This window comes from Limulus polyphemus, unplaced genomic scaffold, assembly GCF_000517525.1.
Source record: "Limulus polyphemus unplaced genomic scaffold, Limulus_polyphemus-2.1.2 Scaffold813, whole genome shotgun sequence".
Classification (NCBI taxonomy): Eukaryota; Metazoa; Arthropoda; class Merostomata; order Xiphosura; family Limulidae; genus Limulus; species Limulus polyphemus.
Window position 1 is genome coordinate 254,157 of NW_013666423.1, and position 20,338 is coordinate 274,494.

A 20,338-nucleotide genomic window follows, 5' to 3' on the forward strand; every position below is an offset into this window, starting at 1 on the left:
GTTGTAGCACAAGATAATTAGTGTGCAGGCCATTTTAATTTTTATTTAGTGCTCTGTGAACACAAATTAGTTAGCATAAATCAGTTAAATGACGAAAAGTTAGGTGTTTATTTACTTGTGACCACTCAGTGTATATACTTTTAACAAGAACATACATGAGAATGTTGTGAGGGTAAAGTGAGTTCACTAAAAAAATAAGCATACTGCACTTAGTACGCCCTGTTTTTCTTCATTTAAACTCTCTTATACTTGAGCGTATGTGCATCTTAGTTGTCTATATTTAAACTCTTCTCCATTATAATGGACATGTTGTTTGTTTACATCCAAACTGTCAATAGGAAAGTTTAGTTTACGTAAATGTTTTTATCTATATCCAGTCTTTTCTACACTTTTATTGTATGTATGTGTTATTTATATACACCCTAGCAGTCCTTAGGAAATTTTGATGTATGCACATGTTGCTTATTTACATTCAAACTGTCCTATATTTTGGTGTATGTCCAGGTTTTATCTATATTCAAATTATCCTTCATTTTAGACTATGTACATGTTGTTTATCTACATCCAAACTATCGTACATTTTAGTAGATGTTATTTAGCTCTATCCAAACTCTTCTTGCCTGAAGCTTTCATAGTTAAGGCTATAACTTTCCCCAGTTTATTTGTTTTTTTATATTTATGACATAATGTTTCATATAAACCATTCTATTAAGAAGTGGTATTTAGATTTTCATAAATATGCAGTTTGAATGTTTGTAATAATAAATAAACAAAAGTACAATTTTTTTTTATTCACGATTCTAAGGTATCAATAGAAATGTTCATAAATGCTCTAATGTGGTTGGATTTCTCTTACATTTTTAATTTTTATCAAAATTACTTTTGAGTTTTTAATGATAGTCAGCTCTGAGACCATATTGAAACAAGTATTGTATTTAGGATGAAATGATTTTGGCATTCTACTATGGGGGAAGCATTGGTGGGCATTTCATCTCATGTGAAATTTCACTTTTATATTTTAAAATAGCTGTTGTGTTAGTCTTGTGTTATGTAATGTTTCAAGTATTTAAATAAAACTAAGTAGTTTTGTTTTCAAAAATTTAGGGCACATATCTTAAAATTTTTATAGCATTTCTTGTGGGTGTGATTGGTGAGAAAATATCTTGTTTTATTATTTTACTCTAGATGGTCATAATGCTATACAAATTGTTTTAACAACAGATCCTTGAAGTAAACAGAAATGTCAGTTGCACTTTTCACTTACTTCTAATTAAGGTTAATAAGATCGAGATTTTGCTTCAACATTAGATTCATAGGAAGATGTTCTTCAATTATTAAGGAAGTTAGATTTATTGTAGATTTTCTTATTTTGCTTCCTTTAGCACATTATCTTAAGGTACTGAATTTTGTATTTTGTATAATATGCACACAGAAAAGGATTGGATTGGAAATATTAAAAAATACCAGTACCAAGTAATTGTGTTAGAATTGGCTGATTGTACAAGTATTTGTTCCGATATGATATCTTACCTCCTCTAAGAAAATAGCTTTTCTCGACTAGCACGATCGGCACAAATTTTCAACACACGCCACTAGCCTTCCACCTCCCACTTCTGCATATTTACATGTAAGTGATCATGCAGCAGCTCCACACCAATAGGAGTGCAACACCACTCCTATTGTAACCAGCACCCTCTTCACATCTGCACTCATTAATCACTTCTCAATTGGCAGTAGTACTGTACAGACAAGCTGATTTTTGCTTGCAGATTTGTTGACATTTTCCATTATACTACTGACTTAGTTATTCTTTACTTTTTATTTAAATTTTTGCATTTTGGTATTGTGAAAAGTTGTTTTTTTTTTCTTTTAAACTTTTTCTTACGTTTTCAGGAGCCTTTCACTATTGTATTGTGGATCCCACTCTATGGCAAGTGGTGCCTGACTAGGTATACTTTTTATTTTTGAAAATCTGCACTGTCTATCCTGCAACCATACTTGATGTTAAATATGTTGTATCCCCTCCTACTGATGTACAATTCCAGATGCCACCAGGTATTGGTTGTGTGTCTCCATTTTATTGTTATATAGGATAAATTATGTTTCAGGTTTGTGTTATGCACACCATAGAGATGGGGTGTTCCATGGACTGCTATAATTGCAGTTTGCCCCTCAGGCTGAGATGTCCCCCCTACCATCCTCTGGATGTACATTTCTGGTGTTGATTGGAGATGGTGCAGCTAAGTAAGTCCTGTGTGCTGGCCGGTATCCCTCCTCCTACTGCATACTTAATGACAAATGCCCACTGCTGCCAGGTTTTGGACTGGAGATGCTCAACAGGTTTGCGGTCCTTCTTCCTACCATCTGCTGGATGTCAGTTCTGGGAAGATCTGGTGTTGGTTGTAGTTGAATGCAGCACGTCTTCCTTCTTCCATTGCCTTCAGGTTTTGAACCAGAGATGCCATCCCACTAGGGCTTTCCACCTTCCTACAATCTGCTTGATGTCGGTTCCCAGCAGATCTGGTGTTGGAAATGTGCACAAGTGGTAATGGATTTTGTACAGAAGTTCCTCTTCCATAACAATTCCTGTTTTGAGGTGAAGAGGTAAGTGATCCCCTACCTACTGTGGATCTGATGTACCATTCCAGATACTGCCTGGTGTTGGATGAGGTCAAACTACCACTACGGTCTGTCTCACCCTAGCCACTTGACACGTTGGAGTCCAATTCATTGGTCATTCATATTCTGAGACTCCTTCATGTTTTTCCACCTTTTATGTTCATGATACTGTCATAAAAGAGCTTAGAGTGTACCTGGATTAGGTGTGGTGCCATCTCCCGCTAAGATGTGAAATTTTTTCTTTTGGTTCCACACCTCCTGGTGGTCCCTCTTTAGGCACTTCTTAAAGGGGGATCATTTTTTTTATCGGTCCTTCACCAGTTCAATGTGGGATTCTATCTATTTTGGGAGCAAAGGTAAGATACCATATCAAAAGTGAGCATTTTCATACACTGAAAATGCATTTCTGATAGATACATACCTCCTCTCACTTTTCCTACCTAGCCTCCCCACTTCTAATGATATATGGTGTAGGTATTCTGACCAATCTCAAAGTGATTAACGAGTGCAGAGGTGAAGAGGGTGCTGGTTATGATAGGCGTGGTGTTGTGCGCCTTTTGATGGAGAGCTGCTGCATGATCATTTACATTTGGATATGCAGCATTGGAAGATTAGTAGCATGTGCATTGAAAATTTGTGAAGCTATTTTGTGAGAGGAGGTAAGTATCTATTCGAAATACATTTTCAGTGTAGGAAAATACTAACTTTTATTAATGTTTCTGAAAATAAAGCAAATCTAAACAGTTTTTTTATGAAATTATAATAGTGAGATTATAAAAATTTTACTTAATACAAAGTGTTAAATATTTGAGAAAATAAATTGAGTTTTAATATGGAATTGGATAGTATAAATTAGGGATTTCAAATTCACCTCTCTGTGCATAAATAAAAAAGCTAAAGCATCTTAAAAAGTTCTACCTTCCATAAACACTTGAGTTATTGGTTTTTGTAATTGTATGTAGCTAGTTTTGGATCCTGCATATGTTTCATGTACCATAAATATATATAGATTAAAATATTACTTTATTCAATATGTACAATTATATTAATATATATATATATGTGTGTGTGTGTGTGAGAGAGAGAGAGAAAAAAGTCATAAAGAAAGTAAATCCTGATATATTCCTTTGTAAAGTGTAGTGAATATTAATTTTCATGTTGCAACAGTCAAAAGAAAAAGTATGCCATCATCATTGTAAATGTCGTTGCTTAATGTAAAAGTTTTTGTAAACGACAAATGTTTGGCTTTTAATCTGTTGTAATATTCATCATAAATTTGCACATTTATGATTTATTTTTGTGATAAGCACCTGTGAAAATTAATCTAGAAAGATCCTGCCTTTGTCAGGGTTAGTAGCCAGAATGGTCACTTATAAAGTGTAATCAATAATTATTTCTCTTTGTTTGTTTAATTGGTTATGATTATTGGATTTTAGCTGTCTAGTTTAGCTGAGTGGATTGCCAGACTTTCCTCTAAACTCACTGATTATCAAGATTTTAACAAGTCCTGCAAAGTTTTCTCAGGTCCTGAAATTGTAGCTGAGCTAACAGAGTTAGGTGCTGGACCTGCAGTGTTCCATGAAGTAAAAGTAAGTATTAACTCCATATAAAGTGCTAGTTACTATCAACCTTCCAGGATTGGAAAACATCTGTTGATTCAGGGTTTCCCCCCCCCCTTTCTGTGGAGCTCAGAAACTGAAAGTTGGATTTTAGAAACTTTTATTTAAAAGAAGATAATCATCTTATCATTGTAAATTGCTTATTTTGTGAGAATCTACCCTTAAGATCTCACTTAAATGCAAAGAAAACAAATTCATCATAGGTAGAGAAAAAGTACTTCAGTGAACAACCACATTTCACAGTTAACACTAATTAGTGGTCTATAAGTTGCTATGTGTTATTTCTTGTTGTTTGTTACATGTAAATAATCTGACTCATCTGATTTAAGCATTTCATTTTAGCTGCTAAATTACTGCCATATTTGGGGGCGTAATCTTCAAGATTCGAATTTGGACCTTAGAGACAGGAGCAAGGAGTACTATACATTGGGCTGGTCTGTTACTCATTAATGGCACCTTCAGATGTTGTATTTTAGTTGTAGTATTTAGGTAATACTATTTCAAGGTTTTGGTTTTATTTGTTGTATTTATGTTTCTTAGTAGTGGTATCTTGGTTATTTTGTTTCACGGTTTTGTTGGTTGTATTAGAATGTTTTGACTGTGGTATCCAGCTTATGCTATTTCGAGGTTTTGCATGCTTAAAGAACTAGCTATATAGATGTGGAAGGCATCTGTTTCTGGTATCCAGCTTATGCTATTTCAAGGTTTTGTATGCTTAAAGAACTAGCTTTATGGATGTGGAAGGCATTTATTTCTGTTGTTCAAGTTATCTCTTGGCACAGTTCTAGTATTTGTTCACTGTATTTGATGGTTGTATTTTTGTGACATTGATGCTTTTGGATTCTCAGTTTAACTGATTTCCTTGTTTACCCAACATATTCCTTGCCACAAATAATATACATGGAATCTTATGGATCACATATTCTATTCTAATGGATCTGGAGAGGGTTTTGTGTGTATCATTTGAGATCTTAGTGTTGTATCTTTTGAAAATTATGCTAATCACATGTTGTCTGCAGTTTCTCTGAATACAGTCTGAAAGACTTTTTGTAAGGATGGATGAATGTGTGATTATAGGGCATTTTATATTCCTGTTTGTCAAAGAACTACTACTTTCTGGAGATAATCATTGTGACTCTTTCCATGCTACAAACCTTATTCATCCTGCATGGAAAGCAGGAATTTATTCTTTATGATGTTAAAATGTTTTGATAAGTATAGTCTAGATGCTTGCCACATAATATTGTCTTTTGTATGTTCATATTACAAAATTATTGCTTCTTTTTTTTAACCATTACATCTAGGAAGTGAAGAAAATTTGTTAGCTGATTCCATTTCAGTGATGAACTGGATGATTGGCTGATTACTTAGATGGATTAGAAACTCATGTTTTTGTTAGGTAAAAGTGTGACCAAAATTCAAAAATGTTATCACCGTACATAAGTCAGGTTTTATGTGTGGATCTCATGTTCCAAGAACAGACTTCTAATTACTAGTGATAGAGTTAATTCCATTGCCACTCCTTGTTTCTACTGGTAGAATACAGATCTACAAAAGTTGGTGAGATCCATGAAGGTAGATTTTATGGATCAGTGTCATTTGTAAAGTTGTAATCAGTTTCTAGTTGACGTTGGATTAGTTGAAATGTGTCATTTCTTGCTACATAATTCAATATTGTGGTTACATCAAAGTTAATGATGTTATTCTTGAGGCCCTATTACCGTGTATGTACAACATTGCTAGATTCCAGTATGTAGGAAGTTAGAAGAACCTGGTTTTCACTATTGAAAGAACAACACAGCTATAGTTCCATACATAGAAATTTGGAAGAAACTGGTTATCTACTGGAAGCATAACATGGCTATAGTTCTATGTAGAAAGTTAGCAGAACCTGGTTATCACTTCTGAAAAACATAAATACAGTATCTCAAGTCACCATGAATGAGAAACAGTCTAGTTCAGGGGATACCACTCCCCACATGATGTACCTAAGATGCTTGGTTTGGATTCCACAGTAGTCTTTCTTGGGACTACATATCTGAAGATGTCAGTATTTACAGTCAGTTTATAAACCACTAATTAATGCTAACTATTAATGGTTGGAGACGGCTTGAATGGGTAATGAAAAAAAACATTAAAATAAGTTTAACATAACAGCAAATGTACATTTTGACAAGGGTTTGTCATCATCAGGTACAAGTAATTTACACTGTAAGTGTAAATTACTTGTATCTGATGACGACAAACCCTTGTCAAAACATTGTGTAATATGTTTTACATGTACAGAAGAAAATATAAGTATTTCACCAACGGTTTAATATAGGAAACATGAGAGCATACACAAGTTTTAACATAGGAAACAAGTATGTACTTAACATTTAACATAAGAAATGAGAGTGTTTTTAGATTTTGACATAGGAAACATGAGAGTGTACTTAAGTTTTGACATAGGAAGTGAAATTCAAATACATCAATTAGTGTCATATTTTTTGTTTTTATATTTTTCTTTGAACAAATAGTTTAGTGTTATCTGAAGAATAATAATTTCTGTGCCATCAAAATATTATCATAGTTCTTAGTTATAGTCAATGACTAGGTGAAAGGATATTTTGATTAATTTTAACATTTGGTAATGTCTGTGTGTGTATATGTAGGTATTTTTTCATTGCATATCTTTTCAGAGGCACATAATGACAGTCATAACAGAAGAAAAAGACCCAGAAAGTCCGTATCATCTGACATTGCATTCTGCTACAACCATGTTACTGAGAAGTCTGAGCATAACTTTGACATTTCTTTATAAAGAAAATCTTAAGTACATGCCTGATTATAAGTATGTATATTTTGAGATATTGTAAGATCACAGACACTGTAAAAGTTTAGTATTTTACTGTTTTTATACATTCTTGAAATACTTTGTGTGTACTTTAACTTGTTAATTATGCAAGTTTCTCCACTTCTGACCCTTGGTGACTCAGCAGCAACTTTGAGAACTTATAACATTAAAGCTGGGTAAAATTAGTCTATTGTACATCTTTGCTCTTAAACAAACAAGAATCAATAAAGGTAAATGTTTTTGAAGCTAGAATTATGATCATATACATTGTTACTACATGTATTAATACATTTTACCTTTGGAGCATTTGCAAAAAAATTAATTTTACATGGAGGATAGTAAAGGATGGGCTTGATCAATGAATCTTAAGTACATTTACTCAGAACTTCTTAGCTGTCGATTTTGTTTGTTCACATATATTACATTTGAAACACACTAGTTCTATTTTGATAAAACTTTCTTCCACACAGAGCTGTAATAGAGAAAGAAGCTTATAGAAAAATTCCATCAGAGGTGAGTTAGAAAACAGAGTAGTGTTTCACATCATGAATTGTTCTTTCTAGGTAATAAAGATTGTGTTGAAACTTTTTTATTTGGTTGCTAAAATACAGATTTATGTTTTCATATATAATAATAAAAGTCATAAGAGTAACAAAGTATGTAATTGTACATCTTTACTTTTGTTGGTTTTATCTCCAATCTATCAAAATATTTTCACTTAGAAGACATTCCAAACCCAATTTCTTCAGTTATTTAAATAGTGTTAAAAGTGTAATTACTTTCCAAGATTGATGATATAAACTATACTTCTGATCTAGAACTGTTTTTTAGCTAATTTTTCTTGTTATGTAATGTACAACAAAATAATAGTTCTAGTATGTTTGTTGTGTACTATGTTTTCATAGTTAGTTTGTGTCAATTTTGTTTTTCTTTAGTATTTTAAATTAAAATATTTCAAAATAATAGCCCATTTAGTTTGATTATTAGTATGTTTTACACCTAGAAAAAAATACAAATTAGAGTTTCTAATCTGTTTGTTTACTTTTTCAAAAACATTTTCATTTAGTGTACATTTTTTAAAATTGTATGTAATGATGCAGTAGCTTAATAAACAGATCTATTGTAATGGTGTTTTATAATTTTAATGGAACAGAGTTGAAGGTAATCAACCATTAATATAGTTTATTATGTTACAGTTTGGGGTTTGGTTGAACACCCAAAGGTCAACTCAAAAGTCAAAGGACTACAGTTATTCACTTAATTTGTGGTGTTTAAATCCAGCTGTGGTAAGTTGCATAATCAAATATTGATCTTTTTGTCTTATACATCAGTTTCTTAAATGTGACTATTATATTGTAGTATACATTTGTATTCAAGTGCTTGTAATATTAAAACAAGATTTTCATACCATATCTTATCATTAGTGATAAGAGTTGATTGTTGTTTTATACACATTTTCTCGTTTCTTATGGTGTCAGAAATGTTTTTATGATGGTAGTGTAGTAATATATGTCATATTGAAAACAATGTAATTTATTTAAATAGATGTCTTAATTTACAAGAAAAACTAGTGCATCAAATTCTGTATTTTTTAATTTGAAAAGTTTTATGACTTACAAAACAATGCTCGTATTTGGGACTTTATATTCTAGTACGTATGTAAATCTACCTGTAAGTTTGAGAAGTGTGTTTGTTGAAATTGTGGTTATAAAAAACATGAAGTAGTGTAATTGAAACTCTTCTATATTCAATAAAATTTTATTAGTATGTATATTTTATACGTATTCTTAAATTTTTTCCATTATATATACAGTTTTGTATTAGAATTTACCAGTTTTGTAACTGAAATAATGTGCAGAAATTGAGCAGAAACAAGATTCAGCATGACTTAGACAGCTGTGTTCTACTTTAATTAAACATTGGTGAATCAGTCAGCATCTTTGTAACTGTTCAGTCCATTCATAGTTTCTCAAATTAAAGAACAGATATATAAGTATATTTACTCAAACATTTTCGTTTTATTACGTTACTACATAAATCGTATTCTGCGAATAGAAAGTACAAATGAAAAATAAAAAGGTACCTATAAGAAATTATTATTTTTTCTGAAATGATATTTTTAATGCACATCTATGAACTTATACAGACAACTTAAAGTTAGGCTATGGAGGTATTCTAATCATAATATTGATTATAAAATTGTATTTAATTTTGTAATGAGGTAATGCACCAGATTGAGATACAATCAGAATGCTAAGCAATCATGTGAATAATGAAGTAATTAATACAAAGTCATCATTTCTGGAGCAATCGTATGAATAATCAGTGGCGGTAAAATATTTTTGTAATAAACAGTTCCATTTTAAAGTGTAATAATATATATATATATATATATTTAGTGGAATCAAATTTAGTTTTATTTAGGCAGTTGTTTCTTTATTGTGAGTTCTTTTGGCATTGCTGAAATGGTGTGCCAGTGTGGAAGCTAATAATTGTCTATTTACTAGTGTCAAAAATAAGAAAGTACTTGTGTGTGAAATTGTAGTAATTTTGTGTAGGTTTCATGGTATGTAGTGTACGTGGAATGTGATCGACAGACGACAGAGAATGTACACTTATGATTTGTACCTAGACAGTTTTGCTGTTTGTACGTACCAACTTGTGCAAATGTGTTGTTTGTTTGTGGCAACAGACAGAGTTAATTTATTTTTCTTTTCTCTTTTTTAATTTCAGGATGTAATTTCAGGTGTTATGTGGCTTGGTGCTAGAAATCGACCATTTCTTTATTGGAATCCTTCAGTTTCCCACAATTTATCCCCGATTACCCTGACATAGTGACTTTGCTTATTCTGGACTATTTATCCCTGATTACCCTGACGTAGTGACTTTGCTTATTCTGGACTATTTATCTCCGATTACCCTGACATAGTGACTTTGCTTATTCTGGACTATTTATCCCCGATTACCCTGACATAGTGACTTCGCTTATTCTGGACTATCTTTACAGGTGATGAATCTGCTGCAAGGCCCATCTCATCAGATTCATCACATTTCTATGTCATTAGCTCCCCTTTTGAAGTGCTTGCTGGTACCTGCAAGCTGATATGTGGAGTTCTCCCAATAATTTTCTCACTCATTATTTACACGATCTGGCAGTTTCTTCTTCTAAGGGTTTTTGCCTACACCCTGTGACCATTTTGACCACATCTGCTAGATTATATGGAGGGGTGAGTTTTTGTTGTTTTTTTTCCTCCTTTTGTCTCTTCTCTTTCCTTCCCAGAATCTCATCTATTTTTTTTTTCACTGGATCCCACTCTGTGGCAAGTGTTGCCCAGGCATATATTATTTTATTATTCCAATTCTGCACTAGCAACCACTATTTCACAATAATTATTACCGGTAGCAACAGGCTCTGTAGAAATGAGGTGTTCCATATGGCCACCTAGGAGCGGGTGGTATTACTATTCTATGCTGGACTGCCACTCATGGACTATTATCAGTAAAGCTAAAAGGGATCCTGCCCATTCCTACTGATCATTGGATTGAATAAGTCGGGGTCGGTTTGCTTTTAAAAATTTAGGGAACTTGGTTCACCTATTGCACTGTTTCCAGAGCACTGTTCCTCATAACTCCTCAATGTGCATTATCTTCCAGATTCTAATAGTGGAGCTAGGGAGTTCTTACCACACTCAGTTTCCAGTCATTTGGGTTGTGGTCAGAGGCTTTTCCTTCAAATGTTAGAGTGAATTCCTCCACTCTCAGAGAAGAGGGCGAGGTTGGGAGGCCCTACTACCCAGATTCCTGGATATTAATTTCCCAGTTGTAGGTAGGAACAGCACCAGCCTATGCAGGAGCCTATTTGTGATACCGAATCGGATTTGATTTTCAGCTATCCGGTTGAGGTATACATGGCCCTTGTTTTTGATCAATATCAGTTCAGGACATTGTTCATGGAAGGGGGTCCACAATCTCCTTATAATTCCGAATGCGGAGTGGTCCCATCCTGGGTCCTTGGTTGAACACAGTAGTTCCATGTCCTCCCCATAATTCCAGGGGCAAGTGTAATACTCCTTGTCCACTGAGTTGGGGAGTGAGGATGTATGTGCATAATTCCAGACCAGATGAGTTCTGTTCCTTTGGTTGAGTAAGGTATACACGATCCCGTCATTCCGAGCCTTTGGTGTTGCCTTTCAGGCTTCTTCAGGAGAAGAAGGTTTGTCAGAAGTTACATATTAGAGAAATGTACAAACATATAGTTGCTTCAGTTATTTACTTAGCAACTAGAGGTTTGGCTTTTAGAGGAGAAAACTCACTGTTAGGTTCAGCACAAAACAGAAACTCTTAAAGATGTTTAAAACTTATAGCAGAATTCAATCTTTTTTTGCAAAAAAAAGTCTCAGTAAATATGCAATTCCGAAAGTGGTAACCCAAATTACATATCAAATACGGTATACGAAGAGTTTATTTTTTAATGGGGAAAAAAAGTAATAAATACAATTAATTATTGATGAATTGAAAGTTGTGAAATATTTTTCAATTACTGTTGATTCTACTCCAGACTTGTCACATGTGGATCAACTTGAATTTCTCATTAGATACACCTCAACTGAAGGCAATCCCATTGAAACATTTATAAAATATATTCCTTAGATAGGGTGCAAGGCAGCAGCTATAGAATCTGCAATGATCTCAACTTTAAGTGAATAATAACATATATTTACAAGATTGCCATGGTCAGGCATATGATGATGCCTCCAATCTGTTTGGAAAATACAGAGGCCTACAAGCACGAATAAGGGTACAGAATGAAGTCCCTATGTACATTCCGTATTTGGGACACTCAATATAATTTTCTTTTTGCGTCAATGTACTTCTTGGCAATATTATTAAAGTACTTGGGTTCATTTGTCATTAAATCTTTGTTAAACACATGTTGGTCAGCAAGAGCTGATGCTGCAAAATTTTATGTTTTGGATATACTAAAATTCAAAAAACATGATCTGAGTTTTTGGAGGACAATGGTCAACGTATGATAGATAGACAATGATGCTAAGGCAACTAAAGAAAAAATTAATAACTTAGAAATTGCCTTAATGACTGTATTTTGGTATTAAATTTTAGAAAGATTTAATGCCACAAGAAAATATATCCAAAATTCTGTAGTTAGGGAACATAAAGCAAAGCATTGACTGAATATGTCAACTTATAAATAATTTTGATATTTATGAAGAAGCAGTCAAATGTAAAAGAGAAACCTATAGCAAAAAATGAAAAAGCAAAGAACTGTCCAATTTGACAATAGTGTCATAGTAGAAGGACAGCTTTCAGGCCATGATGAAATGAGAATAGAAACCTTCTATGTTATTATTGACACTTATGAGAGAGATAACTAAGGAAATGGAAGTATTTTTGCTTATAGAAAACAAATTTGGCTTTTTGATGAACTTGTTGAAAATGGAAAATGAAGAAATATTTCAAAATGCTATAAACTTAATTGAAGTGTGTACAAAGGAGATTCAGATAAATCTTTTGCAAATCAATGCATCCAGTTGAAAGCACATCTGAGCAGTAAAATTAAAAGTCATGTCAACATTGCAAAATATTTACGGTAAACTGGATTGAATAATACATTCCACAACTTTGACGTAGCCCTTATAATATGCCTATGTTTACCTGTAGCAAATAATTGTTTCAAAATATCTTTCTCAAAGCTTTTCAGAGTTAAAAATAACTTTGAATCGACTATGTCACAGGAAAGACTAAATTCTTTATGAGCATTATCAGTCGAGAGTGAGATAACAAGAAAATTAAATTATGACCACATTATAGATGCATTTGCAAAAGAAAAATCAAGAAAGAAGCCTATGGTGCAGTTAATTAATTTTAAGTTCCTATTTTTATTTCAAATAATTTGTTTGTTATGTTTTGGTCTGATTTATTTTTACAGTATTTTGTTTTGTTCAGTTCTGTATTATCATAGAATGTCATAGGTGAACAAAATCAATCTAACTTTCTGAAGTATGTATTTAATATTAATAGCCCATATGCTGTCTCTACGAAATTAAGACATAAGTTCACATAATGATCAAACATAGAAAATACCAAACAACAACAAAATGGAAAGCATTCAAAGATTTTTCCCATGTCTGGATTATGGAGATATTTAAAGTTGAAATACCTTTTTTGTAATTAATATATTTAATTCATAATTTTTCATAATTAGCATTCAAATTAATTCCCCAGTAATGTGCAATAATGGAAAATATGCAATATTATATAATTACTTTTTGAGAAAAAGTTGCATTAACGTTTGGAGTGTCGAGACTTTATCTTTTTGGTCAATATGCATCTGTTCCTATAGATGCAGATGTTTTGTAGGCATTATCTTCAGAATGTTCCAAATAGAACAGGGGTGATTTTATGGCTAAGGTCTTCTTGTAGTTGGTAGTACTTATCCATATGTTGGAAGTATGTTATTCTGACATAGAAACTTGTTACTGTGAAAATTGTCATTTGGATATGTTTTTTGAAAGTTCTGTAATTCTGAGGCTGTCATCAAAATATCTGTATTGTTTTAAAAGTTGGTACATTAGTGAATAGGCTGAGCACAACAGAACTGATCTTTATATCGTGTGATGCAATCATAGTGGCTTTAATGATCCCTGAAAAGTGGTCTGTCAGACTTCTTTAGCAAAACTCTGAGGCTTTTTCGTTCACTGAAAAACCGTTGGCATTTAATGGTTAAGATTTTTAAACTTAGAAAGTTGGCAGATATATATATAGGGATTACTTGATTTACACTTGTTAAGCTAGAAAGTTTTCAAAATAGTGTTATGCATTTTATTCTGATTATCATCATTTGTTTTAGGTTTTTTCAGATATTCAAGGCAATATCCATTCCTTAATTGTAACATCAGGAACACTCTCACCCATGAAATCGTTCCAGTCAGAGCTAGATGTCCCATTTCCAGTTCAGCTGGAAGCCAACCATATCATTAACAAGTCACAGGTAAAATTTAGTAATAATTTCCTTTCTGACAGATGTCCTATTGCATCAGGTCAGGAATTAAACTTTCTGGCTTATTTAGACACTTGGCAATAATGGTAGCTTTTGTTAAGTTGTCTAGATTTCATAATATTAACAAGTCAAAGATTAAAGCTCACTAAATAAAAAAAATAATTCACTGATGCATATAGTAATATTATTAGAACATTACCAAATATTTACTTTTATATAAAATAGTATTTATATTAAATATATGTTAATCTTAAGCCAACCTGTTTAAAACTTAGTTTAAAACATTTTTAATGAGTAAAAAAATTAAAACATGAAGCAGATCTAGATTTATAAATTTTGTATTTGAAATTAAATCTGTTACTCTGAATTGAGTGAGGTAAATCATCAAGGGTTTATTTCTTGGTTCTGACTTGTGTTTGAGGGCTTATATAAATATAAATTTTATGCCATACTAGGTAGCTAGGCTAATTTTAGCATCTTCAGGGTGCATATTTTTCTATAAAATTTAATAATCAACAACTGTACTTTCATCAGTCATGGCCAGATTCTGTATTCTTATGCTGCAAATATTTTATAAATTTTCTAATTGATTCTTACCTCTTTTAGGTGAGGTTATATAAGCAGAGGAATCATAACTACTTTTGGTTTGTAGTTGATCTGGCTCTCTCTTCTTCTTCTTTTTTCTTTTTTTTTTGTGTGTGTGTGTAATGAGACAAAAAATGTTTTTGAACTTTTTTGTTAAAGAACTACTAAGGTATTAAAATATTGTTTTGCTAACTATATTTTATTCCTTTTATTTATGATGTATACGGTGTTTCAATTCATTACACAATTTTTATAACTTTAGGCTAATTGTTTAAGTGTTTTAATACTTGATTGTTTTGTAACTTGTGCAAAGATAAGTTTTTCTGCCTTTGTGTATATTTCTGACATTTTAAGACAAAAGGATTTTATATTTGAGATTGGTACATGGATTTGGTTACTTACATGTGTAACCACCTAAGGTTATTGTCTGTGGAAACATAATATTCTTAACAGTATTCAAGTAATTACAAGTGAATTTTATCATATTTAAGGGTATTACACCTCTACTTCGTGCAAAATGTTAACAATAATTAGACATTGTTGGTACCAGTAGTACTGTTCTATGTACAAAATGTTAACATTAGTTAGCCATTGAAGGTAATGGTGGCACTGTTCTATGTATAAAATGTTAAAATTAATTAGCCATTGAAGGTAATGGTTCATTGTATAAATTGTTAACAGTAATTAGCCAGTGTTTTACCATTAATACTGTTCTTCTTTATTGTTATGGAGATGTTTTTGTTCACTGAAACTGAATTCCAAGTTGTAAATTAAATGTCATACAATTATAGTGAAATTACTGTGTCCAAAAGAATGATCTATTTTGTAAGTGTAGAATGTTTTTAGGATGGAGTTTATATTAGTGATTTTTTGACATTTATTTCTTGGTTAAATTATTTAAGAGACTATTTTTCAGTATCATATAAAACAGTACACTTTTACAAATTAACATGGTCAAGTTTAATGCTTCTTTAAATTTATTGTAAGGATTCCTGTTTTTTGTTAATAGATTTGGGTAGGAACAGTTGGTCATGGACCTAGTGGAGCTCTTTTGAATGGCTGCTATCGCCATGCAGAAACCTTTGCATTCCAGGATGAAATTGGACAACTGGTTCTACGTATTTGTAAAGTATGTTGTAGAAAATTATAATTTTTTGATAATTTCTATAATTCAGTGGAATTATTCATATATATATATATATATATATTAAACTTTTACAAGTTAGAAAGCATATTTCAGGTTAACAAATACACCTAATTTTTTGTGCGCAGTTGTACTTATGCATGAAATTACAAAAGTGCATTCTGCTTACCTTTGTATTTCTTTCTTACAGTTTAAACAAATAAATGTATAAATAAAAAAAACAACAACTAAAAATATGTTCAGGACCTTTCCAATATTGGTGCTATTTATAACAGTATTTAAGTGTTTTATATTTTAATGTTGAAGATATTTCTTTCATGGATGTTAAAATATTAAGGTATTGAACATATTCAGATATTCTATCATGTATTTAAGGTATTCAATAATAGTAACCTATTTTTATTTTGTTAAAATTTGTAAAAAAAAGAGGTACATTTTTATAAATTCTAGAAGGTCTTTTAGAATAATTTACTTCAGTATTTTCCTTTTTTTAATATACTTCAAAATTAACTACTTAATTTATTTCAAAAGTTTAATTACTTCCTGTAAATCCATTATTTATTAAACTTCTTTTATAGAATTTTGTAGAAATGGTATTTTTAGCTTATTGCTAATAAATTTGGATCAATAAAATTTTGGATTCTTATTGGCACTTCATGAAAACCATACTGTTTTATGGAAACTTTTAGGTTGTTCCTCATGGCATTCTGTGTTTTTTACCATCCTATGGCATGCTTCAAAAACTCACTAATAGATGGGAGGTAAGTAGTTTATGTGGTTAAGACAAATAATTTTACAGATTCTTTTGTATATCGTGTTTAAGTTCGTTTTTGAACGTTTACAAAAGGATTTTTTGAAATGTAACAAATTACAGCTATTAATTCTAAAAAAAACCTCAACCACTCATTTTAGATATTGTCCAAATCAGCCAGTTTAAATCATTACTGTGTATCTTTTGACTGTTAAGTGGTGTATGGTTAAATTGTGGGGTTAATTACCTGGCTTAAAGCACATTAAAATAAATGTTATTTTTGAATATAGCAATTAATTGTTTTATTTCAATGAGACCTGATGCATTGATTTGATGCACCTGTTGTATAGTTTGTTTCGTTGTCTTACAAAAAAACTACTAGATAAAATAGTTTGAAACTTCAAAAGTACCTTCCACAGATTATGCAGCTTTTGCAACAATTAAAATATTTTTCTGTGGCATTTGTTGGAATTCACACTTGAAATTTCAGATTTCATTGTAATGTTTTGTTTTTCAATAAGATTAAAAATAATACCTTTGTTGTATATCTTAATTCTTGATTTTTATGTATTCCTACATTTTTGTAAAACTCTTCTATACCAAAATTATAATCGAGCTGACTTGTTTTTAAGTTGTTAATCAGAGGGTTTCATGTATTATACATAAAAGTTTTAAACCTGTTTACATTCATTTATATGTTTTTTATACTTCTTTTCAGCAATTTTCCTTGCACATTTAAGCAGTTACTTAGGTCAATATAACCAATGGAAACAAGGCCTACCATAGTGGTCTTATCAGTGAAATGAAGTTTTAAATGGTCAACTGTAAAGTTATATAACTAAGCACACTTCATATTGTTCCACAAACTTTTTTTTTTCCTGCCATAATTCAAATGAAGTACAAAATGAAAAAAAAAAAGCTTTTTGCAAGCTTTAAAAAAATCAGCCTGTAACTTTAGTGGAAGTTGTTTACAAACCTTTTTTTGTTTTCAGCAACATATCATGAAGCTAAGTTTTTACCAATCTCTATGCAAATCCCTGCTGCTGAGCTGGAAGCTTTAATGGCTTTTACCATTCAACAGAATGGAAAAAGAACTCATTAAGTGTTTAAATCCATCTTTTGTGGCTTCTCAAAACTGAAACATGGACAATTACACCACACCATCACAACCAAGAAACAGTAATTGGCTAAAAATCGATAAAACTATGCTTGTATTCAAGTAACCAGGACAAATTAGTGCTATTCAGTTCAAAACTGTTATGATTATGGGTGCCATATTATTTTCAGGAAATTCACAAACACTAATGATTTTCAGTTTTTTATCTATAAAATTAAATAAATAAAACTTTATTGGATAAATTTCTACACTGAAGTATTTTGTGTGTATGTGTATGGAAAAACACCTACAAGTTTATTTTTTATAATTTTTTAATTAACTGGTATAATATTTGCCCTCAAGGTGAACTGCGACAATCTTTGCATGAAAATGTGCTGGTTGTTAAGTTTAACTTGTGTGTGCATACATCAATTGTCCAAAATGTTTTATAATATATTCAATTTGGAAGTATTTCCATCAACAGAAATGTAACTACACACAAGGTAAAAATTTTGAATGTTAGGAAAAATGGGATATTTGACTAGAATATAGAGCAATTGTATGTTTTTACTGTAGTGTTAAAAATAAAAACATTATTAGTATTTTTATGTCATTGGTCTTATCTGGAAACCATTTTGGTTCAAACATAAGAAGAAGAAAAACGTTTGGCCTAGCAATGTGAAACTTTATGAATTGATATATATCTATGGCACCAACATTGCTGTCAATTACCATAACAAGTGGAATAGGCCAGAAACTGTCCTAAAGTGATTAATTCGATATAGACTTACTGAAAGATTAAATTTCACTTGTAAATTTTTGTGCATCTCACATGAAATTTCTCAGGCTAACTGATCAAAGAAATAGTTATTTTAGCAATACATGATCTGAATTTTCAATCTGGCCTCATCTTATTATCAAACTTTTGTAGAAGAGCTAGTTTATCTGATTAAAATTTTGGTGAAATATATATTAAAGTGAAATGTGTATTTTTATTTAAAAGTCTCATTTTGGAATCAAATATTTTCTTTAAAGCATGGCTCACCCTATTAATTCTTTTTATAATACAAACTCCACAGTTTTTTTATAAAGCTATATTTTGTTACATGTATTTAAGTAAAGTATACATGAAATTCATAAGTTCTTAATATTAATCATTTTCACAGAATAAGAATAGTAACACAACTTGTATATATGTTTTAAGACAGTTCTAAAGAAATTTACAGTGTGATTTTAATGTATCTGACAGTCACTTGTAATCATAAGTATTTCCAAGTATTTGTATTATCATAATAACTCAGTTACCATCCAGGAAAATTAACAATTAAACAACTACACATTTTATATAAATTTTCAACCATGAATAAATGAAAGTAGCTATTATGTACTGCTCATGTTTTTATAATAGATCAATACTGAATAAATAAAGGATTGTTTGTATTAGGAAAAGAAGTTTTAAATCGTAAATTATAAGTTTTAAAATATCACAATTGTATATCTTGTCACACTTTACTTTGACAGACTACAGGGTTATGGGAACAACTGATGCAACACAAGGTCATTGTTTCTGAGCCCCGTGCATCAGAGAGGATTAACTTTGATTCTGTAATGTCTGAATTCTATGAAGCTGTTGAAGACAGTGAAAACAAGGGTAGGGAAGAACAGAATTACTGTTTCTTTTTTTTATGTAAAAGAAGATAACAGATAATGTAGGAAATTAAATAACTCAGCTCAAGAAACTATATTCTGGTGGTGTAAAACTTTTATCCTTACAGTTGATGTGGAATTCATAAGAAAAATATAACAGTATAATTTGTACTACTATTTCATGATAACTTATAAATTAATAAATAGTTTAACATTTTTAAAAGTGTTCCTGAAATTGCACAACCAGTACATCTTCTAAACATTATTTCACAGAGAAACTACTTTCTTCTTGTATCATATCCATAACTTTATAAGCTTTAGCACCATAGCTATAAATCTAAAAAGAATGAAAAACATTTGTCATGCTTTATAGTTGTATAGTTATCATTTACTTGCAAGGAGTTTTGTTGAAAGAATAGCAAGGGTTATTTCACATTAGAACAAGAAATATCACAACTATTAAATAAAAACCAAATAAATGTTAAAGTGTCAATACCCACAATCAGACAGCATAAATTTCTTCAGATATGCTGTTATGCATATTATTTAAAGTTTATATAACAAGCACAATGGTTTCACTTCAATGAGAAAACTAAGTCTTATTTTTCGCTCTTGTTGTTTAAGCTTATTCTTTTTGTTATCCCTTCGGGGTGGATTCTTGTATGTAGTGAAGGGACCTCCCAGGGAAGGTTCTGTATTTTCAGTTACTTTCTCTGGGATCTAAACATCCATCCACGTGTTTGCCGTGCATGGTGACCCATGAAGGGGAGGAGAGAATCCTGGTGATTGAGTGGTGCCTGGGACACTGCAACACTCCACTTTGGCCTTGAATTCCTGTAGACAGGTGCCCCCCCCCCCCTCAGGTTTAATCGGCTGGTCCCGTCGAGGTAGGGTCAACTGAGTACCAGTGTTGGGTGTTTTCAACGGGTGTTGTGGACATCATGTATGATGCGTGGTTGGTTTGGGTATAGTGCTCAACGAAACCCGTGGCTATTGCTGCAGTGTCCTTTATTTGACATTGTA

General features: G+C 31.6%; 1 protein-coding gene across 1 annotated transcript in view; it reads left to right on the forward strand.

Annotated features, from left to right (window-relative positions):
- The window catches only part of LOC106460671 (Fanconi anemia group J protein-like), a 74,448-nt gene that overhangs the window by 47,625 nt on the left and 6,485 nt on the right, over positions 1-20,338 (forward strand). The window contains exons 13-20 of the mRNA XM_022387431.1: positions 4,056-4,208; positions 6,920-7,071; positions 7,545-7,587; positions 8,271-8,360; positions 13,943-14,083; positions 15,687-15,806; positions 16,511-16,582; positions 19,190-19,355. Coding sequence (XP_022243139.1) covers positions 4,056-4,208; positions 6,920-7,071; positions 7,545-7,587; positions 8,271-8,360; positions 13,943-14,083; positions 15,687-15,806; positions 16,511-16,582; positions 19,190-19,355 — 937 coding nt within the window. The remainder of the gene's footprint in view (positions 1-4,055; positions 4,209-6,919; positions 7,072-7,544; positions 7,588-8,270; positions 8,361-13,942; positions 14,084-15,686; positions 15,807-16,510; positions 16,583-19,189; positions 19,356-20,338) is intronic.